The sequence below is a fragment of the Somniosus microcephalus genome, chromosome 5, assembly GCF_052327205.1.
Source record: "Somniosus microcephalus isolate GS21.2 chromosome 5, FLI_Smic_1.0, whole genome shotgun sequence".
In the NCBI taxonomy this organism is placed as follows: domain Eukaryota; kingdom Metazoa; phylum Chordata; class Chondrichthyes; order Squaliformes; family Somniosidae; genus Somniosus; species Somniosus microcephalus.
The window spans coordinates 297,769,449-297,789,917 of record NC_140991.1 but is presented as its reverse complement, the minus strand read 5'-3'; the positions used below and the strand labels follow the sequence as shown (position 1 = coordinate 297,789,917).

The 20,469-nt window shown below is 41.6% G+C and overlaps 1 protein-coding gene across 3 annotated transcripts in view; it reads left to right on the top strand.

The window, feature by feature from the left end:
• dnajc13 (dnaJ homolog subfamily C member 13) overlaps window positions 1-20,469 on the top strand; it is a 168,518-nt gene that overhangs the window by 66,940 nt on the left and 81,109 nt on the right. For 2 of the 3 annotated variants that reach the window (XM_085989204.1, XM_085989206.1), the window contains exons 18-28: window positions 54-129; window positions 5,059-5,154; window positions 6,899-7,042; window positions 8,931-8,948; window positions 11,779-11,861; window positions 12,440-12,593; window positions 14,467-14,570; window positions 14,658-14,817; window positions 19,282-19,344; window positions 19,518-19,619; window positions 19,704-19,808. In XM_085989204.1, coding sequence (XP_085845330.1) covers window positions 54-129; window positions 5,059-5,154; window positions 6,899-7,042; window positions 8,931-8,948; window positions 11,779-11,861; window positions 12,440-12,593; window positions 14,467-14,570; window positions 14,658-14,817; window positions 19,282-19,344; window positions 19,518-19,619; window positions 19,704-19,808 — 1,105 coding nt within the window. The remainder of the gene's footprint in view (window positions 1-53; window positions 130-5,058; window positions 5,155-6,898; window positions 7,043-8,930; window positions 8,949-11,778; window positions 11,862-12,439; window positions 12,594-14,466; window positions 14,571-14,657; window positions 14,818-19,281; window positions 19,345-19,517; window positions 19,620-19,703; window positions 19,809-20,469) is intronic. The other variant, XM_085989205.1, reaches the window with a different exon arrangement.

Here is a 20,469-nt window from a genome sequence, read left to right as displayed (position 1 = left end):
AAACTTCCAGGTTCTTTTATTAAAACATTAACAAAAAAATGATGCTCTTTCAGGCAATTAAGTAGACATTTGGTGGGTCTTTGGACAGCAGAAAATCCAACAGCATTGAATTTGCTGAAACGCATTTTGGTAAGTAATTTTAAATGATCTATGTTTCCCAGACGTTTTTGTACACTTGTAGATTTGTGCTAAACATTCGGCATATCTCGTGTAAACTGAGCCACCGAAGAAGGAAATCACACATATCTGCCTCTTTCAGATCAGTTTTGACCGAAACCATGCTTTCTCCACCCCTCGCAGCTGAATTTGGTTTTGTCTCCAGTCTTGGAGAATGCTATTTTTTTTTTGAGCCTTGATGAAGCTCTATTGAAGACACTTGGTCACTGCAGCAGACAGCCATGTTTGGGTCCCAGTGCAGCACTTCTAACTCATAGTTTAAGGTTGCCTTCAAAACTTAGTCCAGACTGCTTTAATAACATCGGGACCAGTAGGGCCCTGATAATGCAGTTCGGGACAATGTTCTGGCAGGAATATTGCCATTTAATGGGTCTGCTGTTATCTGCCATAATGGAGGACCCCTGGCTTATACAGCTGATGAAGGATGTGCTTTAAAGCAGTGAGAGAATCAACAAGGGAGAGTGCAACACTCGATTTTAATTTTAGTTGATGAGGGGGTATTAATAAATGAAGTAATAATGTGGTATCATCTTTGGTAAAGTGACCATATCTAGAATGCAAATACAAAAATACAGCTTCTCTGGAAGGTTCCCGTGATTGCAAAGTAGCTCAAGAAATCCAAGCATACCAAAAGCCAGAAGTTGCATAATATAAAGGTGAGTGATAGACTCCATTGGGAACTGTTGATATCTGGCCCGAATATTGGTAGCAAAATACTGTAGTGCAATACTTCACCATGAGAGCTGCACTCCGCAAAGCTTCAAGAGCTGCTTGGAGGGTCAGTGATTAGTTAAACAAAGGGAGTAAGGATCTGAGGAATCAACAAACTTCTTTTTGGCACTAAAAGGACAGTGGCTGCAGAAAATTTGTGTTTTTAATAAAGCACGACACCGGAGAGACACCAAGCTGTAAGAGAAGCTCCTGTGTGAACAGATAATAAAGGGGTTCACTAAGGCAAGCCATTATTTAAAAATACCTTTTAGGAAGCAAAAATTAGAGGGACACTAGAAAGCAATAAAATCAAAAATGAGTAAGTTCAACTAAAGGGCAAATGGGAGAAAATAGACTAAAAGCAGCATAAGAGGGAAAGAAAATAAAGGTGGAGGCCATGAAAGAGATTTGCTGCAGAATGGTCATGAACAAGACAGACCGATGTGAAAAGATACAATAATTATCTCCTCAGTAAGCTTAAATAAATGGTTATGGTCTTGGCAAGATACAGGAATTTACACGGGTGGACAAAAATGAGGGGATTTTATGTTTGCTATATAGTGTTACTCTTGGTCGGTGAGCTATCTCACAGGTCAGTGATACGGTCAGGCTAACATTAGACTTCGAGTAACATCAGGGAGAGGAGCTGGAGACTAATATAACCAGTGACATGTATGGAGTCAACTGCTGAGGGAAGCCAAGGTAAATGGGGATACTGAATGCATTAAATTTGGGGAAAGATTAAGAATGCCTTGTGAAGCTACCCATGAAATCACTAACTGACACTGTCCAGTGTTACTGAAAGAAACTGGGTCCTGGAAGAAAAGGTTACTGTAGAGGACAGCTTAGACAAAGACCATGGCGGTCAAAGGTCTCGGTCACAGACACTAATTGTAAGGGATTCTTTCCTCAAGGAAAGCAGGTAGCTATATGTGTGGTAGACAGTTCGCCAACCTTACCATTACAAGATGCACTCCAGCAACTTGCCAAGGATTTTTGGCAATACCTCAAACCTGTGACCTCTTCCACCTAGCAGGACAAAGGCAGCAGGTGCATGGGAATACCATTACCTCCAAGTCACGCAGCATCCTGACTTGGACATGTAGCGCTGTTCCTCCTTCATCGCTGCGTCAAAATCCTGGAACTCCCTACCTAGCAGCATTGTGAGAGCGCCTGCACCGCATGGACTGCAGCGGATCAAGCAGGTGGCTCACAAGCACCAGCTCAAGGCAACTAGGGGTGGGCAATATATCCCAGCTTTGTTAGCGGGAATTAATTTTTTTTAAACTGGCTACAGACCAGTTAGATAAGGTAGAAGGTAGTAAAGCAGATGGGCATGGATGCAAACCCAAAGAAATGTGCATGTACTGGAGACCACAAAATAAGACACTAGGAGACATGAGTGGAGGCAAATCTACAATAAGATGTTTATATATGAATGCCAGAACCAGAGGCTATTGTGGCTGTAGCGAATAGCAACGTGGTGGAAGTATATCATGTCTAAACAGAGGATAGAATTGAATACAATGTTCAGTGGGATAGTGGTCAGAAAATGAGATGGTGTAACAGTATAGGTCAGACACTTGGTAAGTGAATGTAGTTGATCTATGGGAGGGAGTAAATTACTTAATGAACTACTTTGATTAAAAATCTCGTGAAAATTTCCAAGCTAGCACTAGGGGGATGCTAAAGACCACCCAGTCAACACCAGGAAGAGGACATTTTGCTCTATAAAGAGAATGATAAAGGTGCATGAGATGAGGAAAGTTATTTTAATGGGACCCCTCTATCAACCAAATAAAGTGGGAAACTTGGAGTGGTTTTGAGTCAGTTGGTAAATGTAATGTATGACTTTGAAGGAGAAGCATTGCCCATCTTGATCTGGTATTTGTAAATGTCCCAGGTAACATAGGAAATGGAAGTTCTAACACTGCTGGTGACAGAATGATCAGGTTTAACCTAATCTGGGGTTCGGCTATAACAGGACTAGGAGGCAGGTGTGTAACTTCATCAGAAGAGCTCATCCCAGAAACGAGGCAACGAAAGCAGATGGATTAGAGATGGGAGTTTTATGGAGCAAGAGATATGCAAATATTGGTAACAGCTCAATGTTCCCATGTGGTAAAGCAAACAAAATATGCTGCCCAGCAAAGGGAAGAGCTGATGAATCAAAACCCTTCCATTTCTACCTGTTGCACTGTAGGTTTCACATTGCCACTACCGGTTTCTCCTCCTGTCCATGCACAGTCTTCTCTGGTGTACCTCAAGTCCATCCTTGGCCCCTTCCTCTTTCATTTACGTACTGTCTGTTGATGTCTGAAATCGTGGGATTCATTGACACAACCAGCTCTAACTCATCGCTGCTTCTGTTGGTTCCTTGACTGTTGCCACAGTCTCTACCTGCCAATCTGACATCAAGAGCTGCATGAGCCAAAACTTCCTTCAGCTTTTAGTCTGTAAAACTGAAGTTATCTTATTTGGTTCCCCCCAAACCCCAACACACCTCCAGCCTTAACTCTGTTTACCTCCCTGGCTGCCACCTCAGCTAAGCTCAGTGTGGAATCCTCCACCTACCCTGAGCTCGTCTTCCTTCCCCCATATCTGATTTATTGCCAAGACCTCTACAGCATTGTCTCTCTCCGTATGGTGCTGACAACACCAATCTATCACTGGCTGGATTGCTCCTTGCAGGACACCCTGCTTCCATAGTCAACAGAGTCATCCTGAATGCCACAGCTAGTGCCCTCACCTGAACAAAGGGGCAAACCAATCAGTCTCCTTGTCCCTTTCCATTGTTTTCCCCTGTCCCAGAGAATCAACTTAGATTCTTATCTTCACCATCAAATTTCTCTATGGTCTCTCCTCTCTCTGCCTCTCTGATCTTCTCCATCGTTGGAGCATTTCAAATAGAGGCAATGCTAGTTTTATCTCTATTATTTGAAATCTTATTTGAAGTAGTGAGTCCTCACCTTGGTGTAGAAACCAAGTTGGCAGCTGAAATGTTTTCTTAAAAAAAACTGAAGTGATTTGATTAATTCCTCCGTTATTGATGGATGTAGCTGCTTCCATTTACGTTTTCACATGCCCTTAGTTATTCCTCATTTTTTTTTATTTGATTCCTACATTTCCCCCATCTTGTGAACACATTGTGGTAACTTACACAATTGGCTCAAATTTTGTATTCATAAAAATGTCTAGTCTTTTCTGTTGAACAATATAGCTTGGGACTGTGCTCCAGAAGAGATTTGACATTTCAGGTTTGGTGGAAACCCTGGTTTCTGCTCGGACTATATCAGCAGTTGGCTAGCTTAGAGTTCAACACTTTTCTTTCCTCCAGTTTTCTCTTGTGTCCTGAAGGAGTTGACTCCTTGCGATGGTGCAGTTTTATGGAATTTGTTATCCTCTTGTACCCTGCTTCCCCCATGCTCATTATTCAAGTGAAGCTTGACAGTGTATGCTATCTCAGTATGTTAAGCTGGATCTTGTCCCAGACATCCACACATGCACACTTGCTGGATAGTGATCAGGAGCAAGAATCTTGGCCATTTTTGCCTCCCTCCCGAACACTGGATTGCTGAGGTCATTTGTTGTCCCTAATTGCTGCCCTGGTTGAGGTTAGTTAACTCCGCACAGCCTGGTCACACCTGCGACCACCTTGGACGGTATGGCTGAGCTGCTCATTGGGTCGTCTTGCTGAGCCAGCATTCTTTTTTGCCTCTATGCTGATGGGATATATTGATCGAATCTCAATCAAATAGCAGCCAAATAACCTGTGTCTTCACCTGACCTAAAATACTGCATCACTAATCAGGTCTTGTGCAGGGCTGTGGTACTTGTCTAATGTATATTAAGTATCAAAAGATTAAAGTGCATCTCAACATTGTTCTCTTTTTTAATACCCATTACAAGAAAAAAAGGAAAACATTGTTTTTAAAACATATATGATACTTCAATCAGTAATACTTTTAGGGTTTTCTGGTTTTTTTCATCAGAAGTAGGTGATTTTAAGATTGCATATCATTTGGGTGTTTCAATCTTGGTTATTGCCTATTTGTGTTCTGTATAATCGTGTGCTTCTCGGTATTAATTATTAATCAGCTGACTTTGAGGAATTTTAATAACTTGGAAACATTTGGAATTTACACCGAAATATTTTTTGTTTGTTTTCAGCCAACAGGTTTACTAGCATACCTTGATAGCACAGAGCAAGTACCAGAAAGAGATATCGACAGGATGCACATCCGGGACAATGTAAAAATTGCAACAGTAAGTAGGGGAAAGCGGGGCTTATTTTCAAACTGTGTCGCCAGCATAGAAATTCTCCTCTTCCAGAGAAAATTACTCATTGAAAGAGGGGAGATCATGGGAGATGAGCTGGGGAAAGAATGGGACTGAAGTACTTTAGTCACCCAGAAAGACGGTAGTGTAGTGATTGTTACTGGATCAGTAATTCAGAGGCCTGGACCAATAATCTGGAGAACGAGAGTCAAATTCCACCTTTTAGCGAAGGAAACCTGTCATCCTTGCCTAGTATGGCCTAAATATGAATCCAGTCCCCCCTCCTTAGGCAGTCCCTCGGAACTGAGGATGACTTGCTTCCACATTAAAAATGAGTTTGCAGGTGACTGATGCGTCCAATGCGGGACCTACAGTCTGTCACAGGTGGGGCAGACGGTGGTTGAAGGGGCGGGTGGGTGGGTGGGGTGCTTGGATTGACGTGCGCTGCCTGCGCTTAGCTTCCGCTTGCTCCAGGCGAAGTGACTCGAGGTGTTCGGCGCCTTTCCGGATGCTTCTCCTCCACTTTGTGCAGTCTTGGGCCAGGGATTCCCAGGTGTCGGTGGGGATGTTACACTTTTTCAAGGAGGCTTTGAGGGTGTCCTTGAAGCATTTTCTCTGCCCACCTGGGGCTCTCTTGCCGTGCTGGAGCTCCAAATAGAGCGCTTGTTTTGGGAGTCTCCTATCGGGCATGCGGACAGTGTGACCCATCCATCGGAGCTGATCGAGCGTGGTCAAAGCTTCGATGCTAGGGATGTTGGCCTGAGCAAGAACAGTGACGTTGGTGTACCTATCCTGCCAATGGATTTGCAGGATCTTGCGGAGGCAGCGTTGGTACCTCTCTAGTGCTTTGAGGTGCCTGCTGTACATGGTCCATGTCTCTGAGGCATGCAGCAGGGCAGGTATCACTGCTGCTCTGTTGACCATGAGCTTAGTGCTGGGTTTGAGGTCCTGGTCTTCAAACACTCTCTTCCTCAGGCAACCGAAGGCTGCACTGGCACACTGAAGGCGGTGTTGGACTTCGTCGTCGACGTCTGCCCTTGTTGACAGTAGGCTCCCGAGGTATAGAAAGTAGTCCACGTTGTCCAAGGCCTTGTGGATTTTGATAATCGGGGGGCACGCTGAATCCAGTCCCACACCAATGTTAACTGCCCACTAATGCGGCCTAGCAAGTCACTCCGTTGTATAAACCGCTAACAGTAGTTCAAGAAGAAGGCCCACCACCAACTAGGGATGGGCAATACATGCCAACCTTGCCAACATCCCACAAATGAATTTTTTTTTAAAACTTGAAGGGAATTTTCAAGGAATGTGCTAAGTGTTTCTTTTTACTATTACACCCTTGGTTTGACCACTACAGCTAAGGAGGCCAGTGACCAGCTCCCAGAGTGCCTGTAGCCGACCACTAGGAACCACCTGCCAATTTCTTTCCCCCTCTCTGCAGGCTTGGCTTATTGTTCCATAAGGGTCAGATCAGGAGCTGATTGCAATGAGACATAAGCCTACAACCATCCCTCCTCTGCACCAATAGAAAATCTTATCCCTTGAAGCGCACTAGTTTTTACCCAATACAGGACTTTTAGTATCCTGTGTTTTAATGGTTCTATCTGAGCTGAGCTAACCCTGTTTTCAAGTAAAATTTGAAAAATGGAGACTTCTAACTAATTTCCTGCAGGCACTTTCTTTTTCGGGTATGTGCTGTGTATTTCTCAATAGTTTACTTGAATTTCAACAGGATCAATATGGTAAATTTGGTAAGGTTCCAGAGTGGCAACGACGGGCTGGAAGAGCTGCTAAAGAGGTAGAAAAATTTGCCAAAGAAAAGGTTGATTTACTTCTGTTGCACTGGAGGGACAGAATGGGCATTGTTCAAAAGGAGGTAAGAGGATTTTGGTTATTGTGTAATATTTTGTGGGAAATGAAGAATCTAGCTAAATGTACTTGACCAATTTATTAATGTCTGGGGGAAAAAGTATTTTTGGTGAGAAAAACTATTTGCTGCTTACCAATTTTGAATACTTTTTGCCCAATATGTTACACTTGTGCTCCATAACAAGTTTTAAAAACAACTTCTTCATTCAACTACATGCAGTCAAACATGCGGGGATGGTGAATTAGATTCTCCAAACACTAGTTAGTGTTCACACCTGGCTCAGTGATGGCACTTGCTTCTCGGGTAGTGAGTTCAAGCTTCTCGCTCTCTATCCCGCTGGCTGGCTCTCCGGCTCCCCTTTTTTTTTTTTACCCCCCCCCACTTCCTGTGCTCTCACTCCTCTCCCTCCCCCCTCTCTCCCTTCCCCCCCCCCCCCCCAACTCGCTCGTGCCCTTGCGACCTCAGATTTACTGCAGCTTTTCCTACAGCTCTTGTGTGATGTTACCTTGTTAATAGGTCATTTCTCCTGACACTCCTGCTATGATTTAATACAGAGTTCCAGATTATCTGTGGACTAATCCATGGATAAAACTAACGGCTGTACTGTCATCTGGAATCTTTAGAGTTTAAAGATCGATTCCTCATAGATCCAATTGGAATTTACTAAATTATGAATGTGCCCAGACCTTAGGAAGTGTCCTGGAGACATTTTGTGTAGAATTCACCTGTGAACATCTGCAGTTCTGCTTCAGTCATACGAATAGGAATGATAAACTGTGATCGGTGCTCCCTCTTTATAAGGTCACTGGAACAGAACATAATTTAACAGCAGTTTTCTGACACAGATTTTGTAAGATTAAAAAGGGAGGTGTATAAGATACTAGTAAGTGAAATTAAGTCTTTCTAACTTTTGCTAAATATGGCGCACTTGAATTAAATTTGCCCAAAAATTATCTATTGTACTCTTAATATTTTGCAAATGAAATTAATGATTTGCTAAAACTTTAAGTAAAGAAATGCATCAAAGCTACCTAGTCTCTTCTGGTGGAGTTATCAGAGAAGCTGGGATTGGACTACTTAGAACAGAGAATATTCAGGGGAGATTTAAGAGGTGTTCAGCATTGAGGGGTTTGATAAACTGTTTCCACTGACCGGAGGGCCAGTAACCAGAGGACACAGATTTAAGATACTTGGCAAAAGAACCAGTGAAAAGCCGAGGAATATTTTTGCTTAGTGAGTTATGATCTGGAATGCAATGCTTGAAAGGGTGGTGGAAGCAGATTCAGTAGTCCCATTCTGAAGGGAATTTCATTATATATTTGAAAAGGAAAGATTTGCAGGGCTGAAGGGAAAGAGCAGGGGAGTGGTACTAATTGGATAGCTATTTCAAAGAGCTGGCACTGACCCAATGGGGTGAATGGCCACTTGCTGTGCTGTAAGATTGCAAGTTACCATTCATGGCATATTTGAGTTTCAATATTGTCATGGACAGGGACTTCATGTGAACTGATTGCAAGGCTGAAAATGGTACAGCTTAAACTGACGTTGCCTGTTTTAATATAAAACAATAATGAAATCCTTTGTGGACCATTTTATTGCTTGTAAAGCATTTAAGGTTTGAAGGATTTACATAAATTTGACTTTGCATTTTATTTGACAGGTTTATATGGGGAGGAGATATATTTCTCCCCCCTCCTCCCAGAAAATGGACAATCATTATACTCTGCATTGTTAATGCTTTTCAATTAAGAGGTTTTTTCTCAATTTGTATTAGCAAACACTGACCATTGCTGTCTACAAAACATGGTGGTTTCTTGCTTTTAAAGTTTACTTTGTTCTCTTTTCCCCCCCCCCCCCCACCCCCCAAAAATTGTGTTCTCTCTTGATTCAAAAGCAGGACAGGAACAATCTGGTAAGTAAAAGCTGCTTTTTGTTGGCTTGTGGCCATGCATGTTGACTTAACTTGTCTGCACTTGGTGTGGTTACTCTTTGTATAATGGGCTGGGTTTTACTCGAGGCTAAGCTAGGTGATCAATTGTGGCGCTTTACCTGTTGGTAATTATTTTAAAATGGCTGTCCCCATCACTGCAATTCTCCTCATAGTATTTTTTAAAAAGGTGTTGTGCAGGAAACTGCTGCTGCGGACCAAGAAAGAGGATGTGCCAGTGAAAATGCTGATCTGTGATGAAATTTTGTTTCCTCTCCTAAAGTGGGTCCTTTCACTGAGAGGATGTGTTATTCTCACTTGGGATAAGGCTAGCAGGACTGATAACTACAAAAAATATATTTGTCCAATAAACCTTGTGCATTAGATGCAACTTGAATCCTGACGCTGTGAAACTATTCCATGTGTTCAGAGTATGATTGGTAGACCTGCTCCCCGCATCATCTCCTCTTCTCTCTCTTTTCCCCCCCCCCCCCCCCCCCCCCCCCCCCCAAAAAAAAAAACCCCTCCAAATAATGACCCCCACACTCTGGGCAAATTTCCCAACAGCTGCATTTCAGGTTCTACAGTAAGAGGTCCAATAGATGCCTATGTTACAGGGGAAATGAAGAAAGGTATCTGAGAAATTTTGCATCAGGAGTGCTGCTAATCTGCAGCAAGCCACCAGATGGGAAAATCCAGCCCTTTTTTTTTGCATTCAGTAGTTGGTGTCGTTGTTTGCAAATGGTAATTTTTGCTATCTGGCTTTCTGACATTTTAACTGGTTATTTGAGCTGATTTGAATATTCACTTTCTAAGCTTTATGTGGTCCATGTTCTGACTTGTATCTAGATTCCACAAATTGCTGGTGCATCCACACATCTGTAAAGCATCACCACATTTAGTTTGTTCAGTGATCATCAAGATAAGTTAGCTTTGTAATACTTTATTTTCAAGAGGATGTGACAAAGATATGGTGCCTTATTACTGTATTTAACTATTATTTTACTTAAAAATCCTGGTCTACAGACTGCTGTATGGACTAGCTGCACCTTGTGTCTCTAACCTTTCAGCCCTATGTCAATCTCCGTGCCCCAGGGGGAGAGTTCCAGATTTCACTACCCTTTGTTTGAAGAAGTGCTTCTTGACATCACCCTAAACAGCCTAGCTTGAATTTTACAGCTATGCCCCTTGTTCTGGACCCCTCCCCCTCCCACCTGAGGAAATAGTTTCTCTCTCTACTCCTTCAATCATAAACACCTCAATCAGATCACCCCTTAATCTTCTACACTCCAGGGAATACAGGCCGAGTCTATGCAACCTATCCTCATAATTTAACCCCTTTAGCCCCGGTATCATTCTGGTGAATCTGCACTGCTCCCCCCTCCAAGGCCAGTATATCCTTCCTGAGGTGTGGTGCCCAGAACTGAACACAGTACGCATAGTCATAGTTCTACAGCACAGAAAGAGGCCCTTCGGCCCATCGTGTCTGCGCCGGCCATCAAGCCCTATCTATTCTAATCCCATTTTCCAGCACTTGTACTGGAATTAGAGTACTCTAAATGGGGTCTAACCAGAGCTTTGGATAACCGTGCCATAACTTCCACTCCTTTGTCTTCCAGCCCTCCAGATAAAGGCCAACATTCCATTAGCCTTTCAAATATTTTTTTTAAACCTGTGCAACATCTTTTAGTGATTTCTGTACTTTAACTCCTAAGTATCTCTGCTCCTCCACAGTTCCTAGCTTCTCGCCATTTTGAAAATACTCTGATCTATCTTTCTTGGGCCCAAGGTGGATGACCTCGCACTTCCTCACATTGATCTCCATCTGCCACCGTTTTGCCCACTCACTTAATCTATTAATGTCCCTTTGCAACTTTCTGCTCCATCTACACTATTTAGTGTGCGACATAACTGTCAGCAGCAAACTTTGATATACTGCTTTCTCTTCCTTAATCGAAGTCATTTTTAAATATAGTGAAAAGCTGAGGCCCTAGTACAAATCCCTGGGGAGCACCACTAGTCACATTCTCCCAATTTGAGTACATACCCATTATGCCTACTCCGTATCTCCTACTTTCTAACTAATGTCAGTCGGTTGCCTCCAATTCCATGCGCACTCATTTTTGTTCAGTCTCTTATGTGCAACCTTATCGAACGCCTTCTGGAAGTCCATATAACTGATATCCATAGACGCTCCCATATCTGCTGCATTAGTTACCACCTCAAAAATTTACCTAGGCTCATTAAACATGACTGACCCTTTACAAATCCATGCTGTCTGTCTCCGATCAGTTCATATTTGTCCCAAGTGCTCAGTCACTGTCCCTTTTTCAACTGTGTGTTCCCCCTTTAATCAAGGAAAATTGTCCTTCAGAACAAGTTCCTTTGTGTATTGTGGGTGGTGAAGATCCTGACCACATGGGTCCTGAATGGAGCTAAAATGTAAAAAGGACAGTATGTCAAATGATTTTCACTGTTCAGAGTATTGAATTATACATACATGGACTCTGAACGTCTGAAGCCTTTAAATTGAATAATCCCTTTAATTGTAGTGTTTATTTTTAGGTTCCATGTCTTGAATTTCACTTCAGCCATCTAAGGTTATGATAGGTCAATCATGATACTCTTACGAGAAAACACCAACTCAAAGTATAACTTTAAATACACAAGCATTAAACATCCAAATTGGAGTATTTGAGCTGTCTTGTGTTCTGTACTTTGCTTCCACAAATACTTGTAACCTTGTTTGCTGCAGAAGTCAATATTTGCATCAATGAAATGATTTTAAAGCAGATTTTTTTTCTTTGATTTATAGAATCCCAACCAAAAACCAGTTGTTTTAAGAAAAAGACGACAAAGGATTAAAATAGAAGCAAACTGGGACCTCTTCTACTATAAGTAAGGCTGTTTACATTTTGAACTGTTTTTTGTTTCATTTTTACTAGGGGTGAGAAGGAGGTGGTGGTGAAATGTCTGCTATTTTCCCTACTCACCTTCCTACTCCTGTCTGACTGACTAGTACTGCGATAAGCTCACATGGGTGCCTTGTTGAATTAGCAATTTACATGCGAGCCTGAGCAGTCAGCTGTATCAGTATCAACTGTTTGGCTGTGGGCCACACAACAGCACAGGCTGACCCTGCAATCGCCCAGTGTCAATGTACTGCCAATAGGGAAACTGAACTTTATCAAACCTTTTTCCTCTGGGGATTGTATGTGGGGTTTTTTTTTTGTGGCTAATATTACATGGTGCTTTCAAGAGGCTTCAGGGACCCTGAGTCTGGCCATATATTGAAAAGCTCTTTCATGCATTGTACAGCTGTACTATAAATGGAGATGAGTGTATATCTTGTCTGTAGTTAGCTTAGTTTTGATGCATTAGTTGTAGGAAATGATGTTTAAATATAGTTAACATTCTGAATTTCATTTTCAAATCGTTTGCAGCAGATTCTTATGTGTTTTTTTCCCCCCCCATAGATTTCAAATGGATCATGCCAAATCTAACTTAATCTGGAATTACAAAACAAGAGAAGAATTAAGAGATGCATTTGAGGCAGAGATGAGGGCTTTTAACATCGACCGAGAGCTGGGCGTTTCTAGTGTTATCTCTTGGAATCATCAGGAATTTGAAGTAAGAGAAAATGACACTTTTAGTTGAAGCTGTTAAAACCCAGTTGTTCCTTGTTATTGTAATCTTGTTCCTTTTATTGTATTCTATCAATCTTAACAAAAATTCAGTAGGATTTAAAGTTGTTACTGCTGGACAAAATATTATGGCTACTGTGCAGTTACTCAACTCTGGCTAAGTTTTTGTTCTACCATTCTGACCAGCCGCTTAATTGCATCAGGAAAATAAATGCAATGGATCTGGCCAGATGGGTTTGGAGATAACGGTGTCAGGTGAACTCTGCTGAGGTGAGGCCTCTGAAAGCAGTGTTAACCTGATTAGAGGATAGGGCTTAAAATAAAAATGTTGGTACAGGTACATGTCCAGGAAAGGAATCACAGACTTGATGAATTTTTGTAACAGTTCTTACTTGCTATAGACATTGGCTTCCATATCATAATGTGTGATGATGGCAGAGTTGCATCATGCCTCGAACAGGTTAATCATATTGAGTAGTCTGCTGTGGCTGAGAATTGTTTTTCTGTCAGAAGGTGGCCAATATACAAAGCTGTCTAAGGATATTTCCAGTTTTCACTGGCAGGACAGTCGGAGACCAGAGATCTGTGTTCACCTGAACCAGCAGTTTAATGCCTCCTCTGAATGATGGCGCCATCGGCGATGTAGCACTCCCTCGATGCTGCACTGACATGTCGGCCTAAATTATGTGCTTAAGTCCTGGAATAGGGCTTGAACTCCACTTTCTGACTCTGCGGCAAGCTGACAATTTAGTGCTGAGCTCTGGCTACAAGAACATGTGTTCCAATAACTGGCCTCTAGAATAACACCTGCCAACAGTTCTCCCACATCTCCGTTTTCTAATCAGTTATATGATGGACATCTGCTTTTAGTGTGGTTGAAGAATGGGTATGGGGCAGTTTAAGTTATGCCGATCAACTGGTTCAAGTCAAATGTGGTATACCAGGCTAACTCATTAACTGCTTAATTCAGGTTCTCGTGAGGAGCTTTGGCAAAAAGACATGTCCACTTCAAAGCCAACTCCCCTTCAAAAAGGGGAGTCTGAAAGTGTCGACCCGTCACCACTGGAGGCAAAGTTTCGTCCCACTTGTCTCCAGATAATCTTGCCAATCATACCCTCCATTTAGAAAGCCCAGGATCCTGTGGGTTTTTTTAACCGCCTCATCAACTTGCTCTGCCACCTTCAAAGATTTGTGTATGTGATCCCCCAGGTGTCTCTGTCCCATTTAGTTTATATTGCCCCTCCATTCATTCTTAATGCATCACTTAACACTTGCCAGCCAGTGAGTGATGTGTTTCAAGCTGAATTGGGCCATGTTGCCACTAACCAGATTTTAACATTGGTTGTAACTGAAATGTCCTCCTGTAACTTCAAGATTTTACTTTTGCTGTGGTTTGTGTTTCTACATTTGTAGGTAGTTAGTCTTGGAAGGTAAACTAAATCTTGACATTTTCATTGGTGTTACAAAGGTTTTAACTTTTGACTAATTGTGTGTGTAAAAGCTCACAAATTTAAAAAAAAAAAAAAAAAAAATCACGGCTGAAAAGACCGTTTCCCTTTAGCTGAATCTTTTTGATGTATTATTCCCTAAGCTTCCACTAAAACTGAACACAATTCATAACATTGACCAAGCTAAAAATAGTGAAAATGTCCAGAATCTTTATCTAAGTGATGAAGGGTATTCTACTGTTATCCATTTTGTATTCTCTTTTGCACGTGTTTCTTTTGTTTTGTGTGTCATTCCTCTTGGAAGAGTGGATGTATGTAATGTCGGCTTTGTCTAATATTGCATATGATGCTGCCTTTAATTGGTCCGGGGAATTTTCAGTGCTGATGCCCATTATTTTGTCGTTTGTTCAGGTTAAGTACGAGTGCCTTGTAGATGAAATCAAAATTGGAGATTATTATCTACGTCTGTTGTTGGAAGAAGGCGAAAATGAAGAGACTGGTGCAATCAAGAGATCGTAAGCCTGAGTCCTTGTAACAGATTTCTCTGCTTTAATTATATTTTCCTCCTTGTACCATTTTTTCAATGTGTGCATTTATTGCAGGTATGAATTTTTCAATGAGTTGTATCATCGCTTCTTGCTTACTCCTAAAGTGAATATGAAGTGTTTATGCTTACAAGCTTTGACCATTGTTTACGGCAAATGCTATGAGGAGATAGGACCATTCAGTGATACTAAGTACATTGTTGGAATGCTGGACAGGGTGAGCAAAACCAATCTTTTGAACTTTGTTCTTGATAGCTTAGCAGATCTTTAGACAAGCTGCACATGGGACCTCGATTTCCCAATGGTACAAATTCTGTATTTTCATTGCAGTAGAATTAAAACCACAGTTGTGCTAGCCTTGGAATTTCTCTGACATCATTTTTCTCCTCTTCAAAACTGTGCAGCTGAGGGTAAAATGGGGACCGGTGTTGTATTTTTCATTATATTACAGCATTGCAAGTAGAAGTTGATTTAAAAAGTTGCTAGCTTGTATTATTTGTACTTTGCAAAATATTATCTAAGCATTTTTTGAACAGGGCTGTTTCATTAAGGAATTTATTAATCTGTTACCCTCCATGCATGGTGGGATAGCTCGTGTGCAAGTCGTAGAGGCGGTCCCTTTACTGTGCTTTCAGACATGATGGCTACTTCCAGTTTCTCTCAGTCTGACCCTTCAAGTTCTGCCAATATAAAACACCCTGGTTTGTAACTTGATCTTCGGCCCTAATCTGTCAGTGAAAACCATTGACCTGTTTAAATGGGTTTTAGAAACATATATATTTTGGAACAAAGGGAATTGGAGTTTGTTTAATCGTGACCTTTTTCTGTACCTGTTTTCCTTAGATTCTTTGTGCAGAATGTTACTCTAGCCTCTTTTTTTCTCCAGTGGGAGTACCTAGAAATGTCCCCGTTAGTGGAACCTGCAACTTGGGTGGCTGTATGGGTTATGCTTAAGGAATTGGAATCCAGGAATTCAACCGATGATCTAATATAACGCAAGAGTAGGCCATACGGCCCCTTAAGCCTGCTCCGCCATTCAATAAGATCATGACTGATCTTTGATCTCAACTCCACTTTCCTGCCCGATCTCCCTATCCCTTAATTCCCTTTAGAGTCCAAAAATCTATCAATTGGCCTCGAATATACTCAATGACTGAGCATCCACAGCCCTCTGGGGTAGAAAATTCCAAAGATTCACAACCCTCTGAGTGAAGAAATTTCTCATCTCATCCCTAAATGGTCGACCCCTTATCCTGAGAATATGCCCCCTAGTTCCAGGCTCTCCAGCCAGGGGAACAGCAGCTATCCTGTCATGCACCCCTCAGAATCTTGTGTTTTTCAATGAGATCACCTCTTAGACTCTTCTAAACTCCAGAGTATAGGCCCAATCTACTCTGACATTATCAAGGAAACTGTTACCTGTTTAAACATGCAAATAAGATCACCCAAAAGGGTTAAGCATTAGGTCACTGTTTCTTTTAACAGCTTTGTGTTGTACTGAAGTAACAGTGCTCATGTGGCACCCCCTGCGACATAATGACCCTGTTCTGAATCAATATCTTGAAGTGATTTCCAACGTTCGAGTAATCAATTTCATAATCTGAGTGATTCCTTTGCTTTAAGTGTGCTGATGCTGAAGTAGGTGGATTCAGTGCAGTGCCCAGTTGCAAGAATTTCACACCTTGCCATGAATTACTTAACTAACCTCCTCAAAATGTTTTTGCATTATGTACACCAAACCGTTTCCTGATGTGCACAACCTTTTGCAGATTAGGCTGCAGAGCTCATGAACATCTACTGTTCTGGAAAGCTACTTTATAGAATAGGATGATTCATTGATAAAGACACTTGGGGTTCCAGCTGAAAGAAGCAGAAATTTAAATTGGTTGGAAACTGAAGTATTCATTGGAATGCTCCAAAATGACAGTATTAGTTGAGTCGTGTTCCATGTCACCGAAGGCCATGGAGGAAGAATTGCCCTTGAGCCACATTACTTCGAGTGCCACAATTAGTCCAGCACTATCCACTACTGTCCAGATAATTGGAGTCCACATTAGTGGAACACACTCTGGAGCCTCATCTCAACAGTTCTAATGTCACTGTAACTGTCACAAGTCAGTATGGCATTAGTCATAATGCAGGCATGATACCCTGAATCATAAAACTGTGGATATCATTTCCTTGCTGATTGCAGTCACAATTTTGTTCAACATTTGTACCTGCACGGCACTGACCAAACTTAAGACAAATAAAATACTGTGGATGCTGGAAATCTGAAATAAAAACCGCAAGTGGTGGAAGCACTCAGCTGGTCAGGCAGTGTCTGTGGAGAGAGAAACCCAGTTAACGTTTCAGGTTGATGATTTTTCATCAGAACTGGAAGATGCTAGCGATGAACAGCTTTTAAGCAAATACAGAGCCTGGAAACACAAGATGGGTCCAGAGGAGGTGTTGGTAGTTACAGCCAAATGGCACAAGAGGAGGGAATCGGGGGAAAATCTAAAAGATAGGAAGTTAACCGTGGCCCGGGAATGTGATTGAAGAGAGGAAGGTGGACCCCAGAGGTGTGGACCACCCTGCCGGCTGTGTGGGATCCTCACCTCAAACACTAGCCCACTCCTCTACCACTCCCTGTGGCTCCAGTGCAGCCATCCTCCATTCCCAGCAGCTGGGTGAGAAAATGGGTGGTTGAAGTTGTTAAACTCAGTGTTAAGGCTGGAAGGCTGTGAAGTGCTTAGTAGAAAGATGAGGTGCTGTTCCTGTAGCTTGCTTTGAGCTTCATTGGAGTGGTATAGGAAGCCAAGGACAGAGGTTAGATTGGGCATGGGACCCATCTTTTGCTTCTATACTTATCTCATCACCTCCTTTTGGTCTTGCACCACCATCACTTTGACATTTAATCATGCCTGCCTTGCACCCTATCACAGACCTCTCCCTTTTTGCTGGCTCTCTACTTGCTTAAAAGCTGTGAAATCTCTAAACCTCTTCCCGTTCTGATGAAAGGTCATCGACCTGAAACATTAACTTTGTTTCTCTCTCCACAGATGTTGCCCTGACCTGAACGTTTTCAGCATTTTTTGTTTTTAAAAAGAACTTGCCTCACACATGGCAAGACTGGTGCCAATTCAGTCCTTGGCCAGTGCAATGGTGGGATTTCATTCACTTCAGTGATGGCATTGCTGGAGGCAGCCAGCATCATGTATCATCACTAATGGAGTGCAGCTCCTTCCACTAGTGAGTTAGATGATGTGAATCTGAAATGACTGCTCTCGCGAGTAGAAGAAAAGCCATACATCCCAATTCCTTGTGGGATTTATTTTGACTCGAGACTCTTTAAATTGGGCCTTTTCATCTCTGAAAGCCCTGACTGAGCTGGAACTTTACCCTGTACTGAATTGATTTACTAACTTCCTCTAATGTTGGGCACCCATTAAGGCCGTTCGTTCCAGTGCTAAGTACAGGAAACTTTGGTTTATCCGGAGGTTATATGTCCGGAATACTTGATCTAACGGCAAAAATCAGGAGCCGTTTTCTATAAGTTTTTTTAGTTCTCGTTCGTTTTTTTCCCCAGTCAGGCACTGCAAGGTCTGTAGCTATAGCAACAGCTTCAGCTAGAGACGCTTGCAGCTGCAGCCGACTCTTTAGAAGCTGTTGCTAAGCAACAGTGTTTGTTGTCAGATACGGAGATGAAAACCTCCGTATGCTTCAACATTAACTTTATATGTCCGGCAGTTTTGATAGATCGGCAACACGCCGGTCCCGTCGGTGCCGGATATCACAGTTTCCTGTACATGATTGATTAACCACAGCGGAAACCTTACTTACACCACTTGTGAATTTAATAGTTATCACAAGTTATCATTCTGGAATACAGCCTCTGTTTCCCGGAAAGAATCCAGACAGTTGACTTTTTTGGGGGGGCAGGGGCCATGTTTGAGGGAAGAGATGAGCATGGATATTCAAGGTATCGTACCAATTAGGGCTGTGACTCTGGGTTTGAGTGTGTGCTATAAAACCGTGCAGCAGTGGCATATTGAAATTATAGGTATTTTTTCATGTTTTGGGAGGGGAGCAAAAGGTGATGTAAGTTCTCGGTCAGATTGGCCACCAGTTGGTCCTAAATAATTGCTTTTGATACAGCATCACTTCATTGTGATGAAGTTCAATAAGTAGAGTACTCTCTAAATCTTGACTTCCCCAGTGGTTCTGGTAAGTGTGTTAATTACATTATTGCCAAGAAATGACTGGACTTTGATACCTTCTGAAGTTATTGTAACTATATTTGTGTAATGTACCATTTCCTAATTGTTGGTCTGCTCCCAAGCCTTTGTTGCTGTTGAACTTCCTTGTAATAAAGTATATAATTAACAATCTATAATCAATCAATGGAATCTGCAATTAGTGAATTTAAGATACTAATCCAGCCAATTACAGTTTAGACTAGGAGTATTTTCCTGTATAGAATGTGTATGATTTGTGGTGTAATCTGCAGTATTTGGGACCATCACAATAATCTACTAAATTTAAGTGAATTTAACAAAATAAACCCATTTAAAACATTGTGATGCTGTATCCAAAGTAATTGTTGGGACCTGATCCTATAATTAGGGTTTACTTCACAATGGTGATCAAGACTTCAACCAAAGTAAATTACAGGTGACATTGATCTTGTGTTTTGCAGTGTACAGACAGACTGGAGAGAGACAGACTAATTCTTTTTCTAAACAAACTGATTCTTAACAAGGTGAGTATCAAAATTTCAAAAATGTTACGTACTTCATTATATTTAAAAAAAAACATGGATATTGTTGGTTTTGTGCATGTTACTAAAATACCTAATTAATGTGAAGTATAACTGAATAGTAACTGTAAACTAAATCATTAAAGTAAATACTAGGAAACTGCAATTTGTTACAGAAAAACGTTAAGGATGTCATGGATTCCACTGGAGTGAGAATCCTTGTGGATTTGCTTACTCTGGCGCACCTCCATACAAGCAGAGCTACTGTTCCATTGCAGGTGAGTATGATTGGTTCAGTTACAGTGTGCTTTGAGAACATCTGAAATATTTGAGAAATATTGCCAGTCAATGCTTAATTTCAGAGCAATGTTATTGAAGCAGCGCCCGATATGAAGAGAGAAAGTGAAAAAGAATGGTACTTTGGAAATGCAGATAAGGAGAGACTTGGTCCATACAGCTTTGAAGAGGTATGTTTTACTGGAATTATCTTTTGCTTATCATACCATAGCTAAACCTTACAGTAGCAATTTTCTAAACTTAACCCTGCTTTCATTGTAGTTTACTGCAAGTTCCTATACATCTTCAAAGTGCAGTGATGTACCGTACCTTTGGTTGTTCTCAGTAGTGCTTGTCAAGTTAAATGTTGCTGTGCTAATTTTTTTGAAAACAAGTAGATTCCTAGTCTAACCCCAAGTGTAGCCAGAAGTACTTGGCTCATCTTGGCACTAGCTGCAACAAAATCGAACTAGCTGAGAAATAAAGCTGTCTTGTCTTCGGTCTTTATAAATTACCATAGACATTTATTCAAAAGCAAGATGGACACATCTAAAGGAAGAAATGGAGTTAGCCAGTGAAGGTGACTTAAATTTCATTTTACCCCTGTTGATTACTTTCTTTAAAGTTTTTTTTCTTCTTTTTGAGGTTTGAGGCAAATTGCCATAGCTTGACCACCTAATCTAGAAATCCAGAAATGCTCGTCTCTTAATTATAACCAATACCATAATGGCAATATCTAGTTCAACTTCCTGATGCCAGCTTTAGTTTCAGTTGATTACTGATCTGGCTGAGTCCTAAAGGGCATGTCTGCCCACTTGGGCCAACATCAAATGCTGAGGGAACTAACATGAG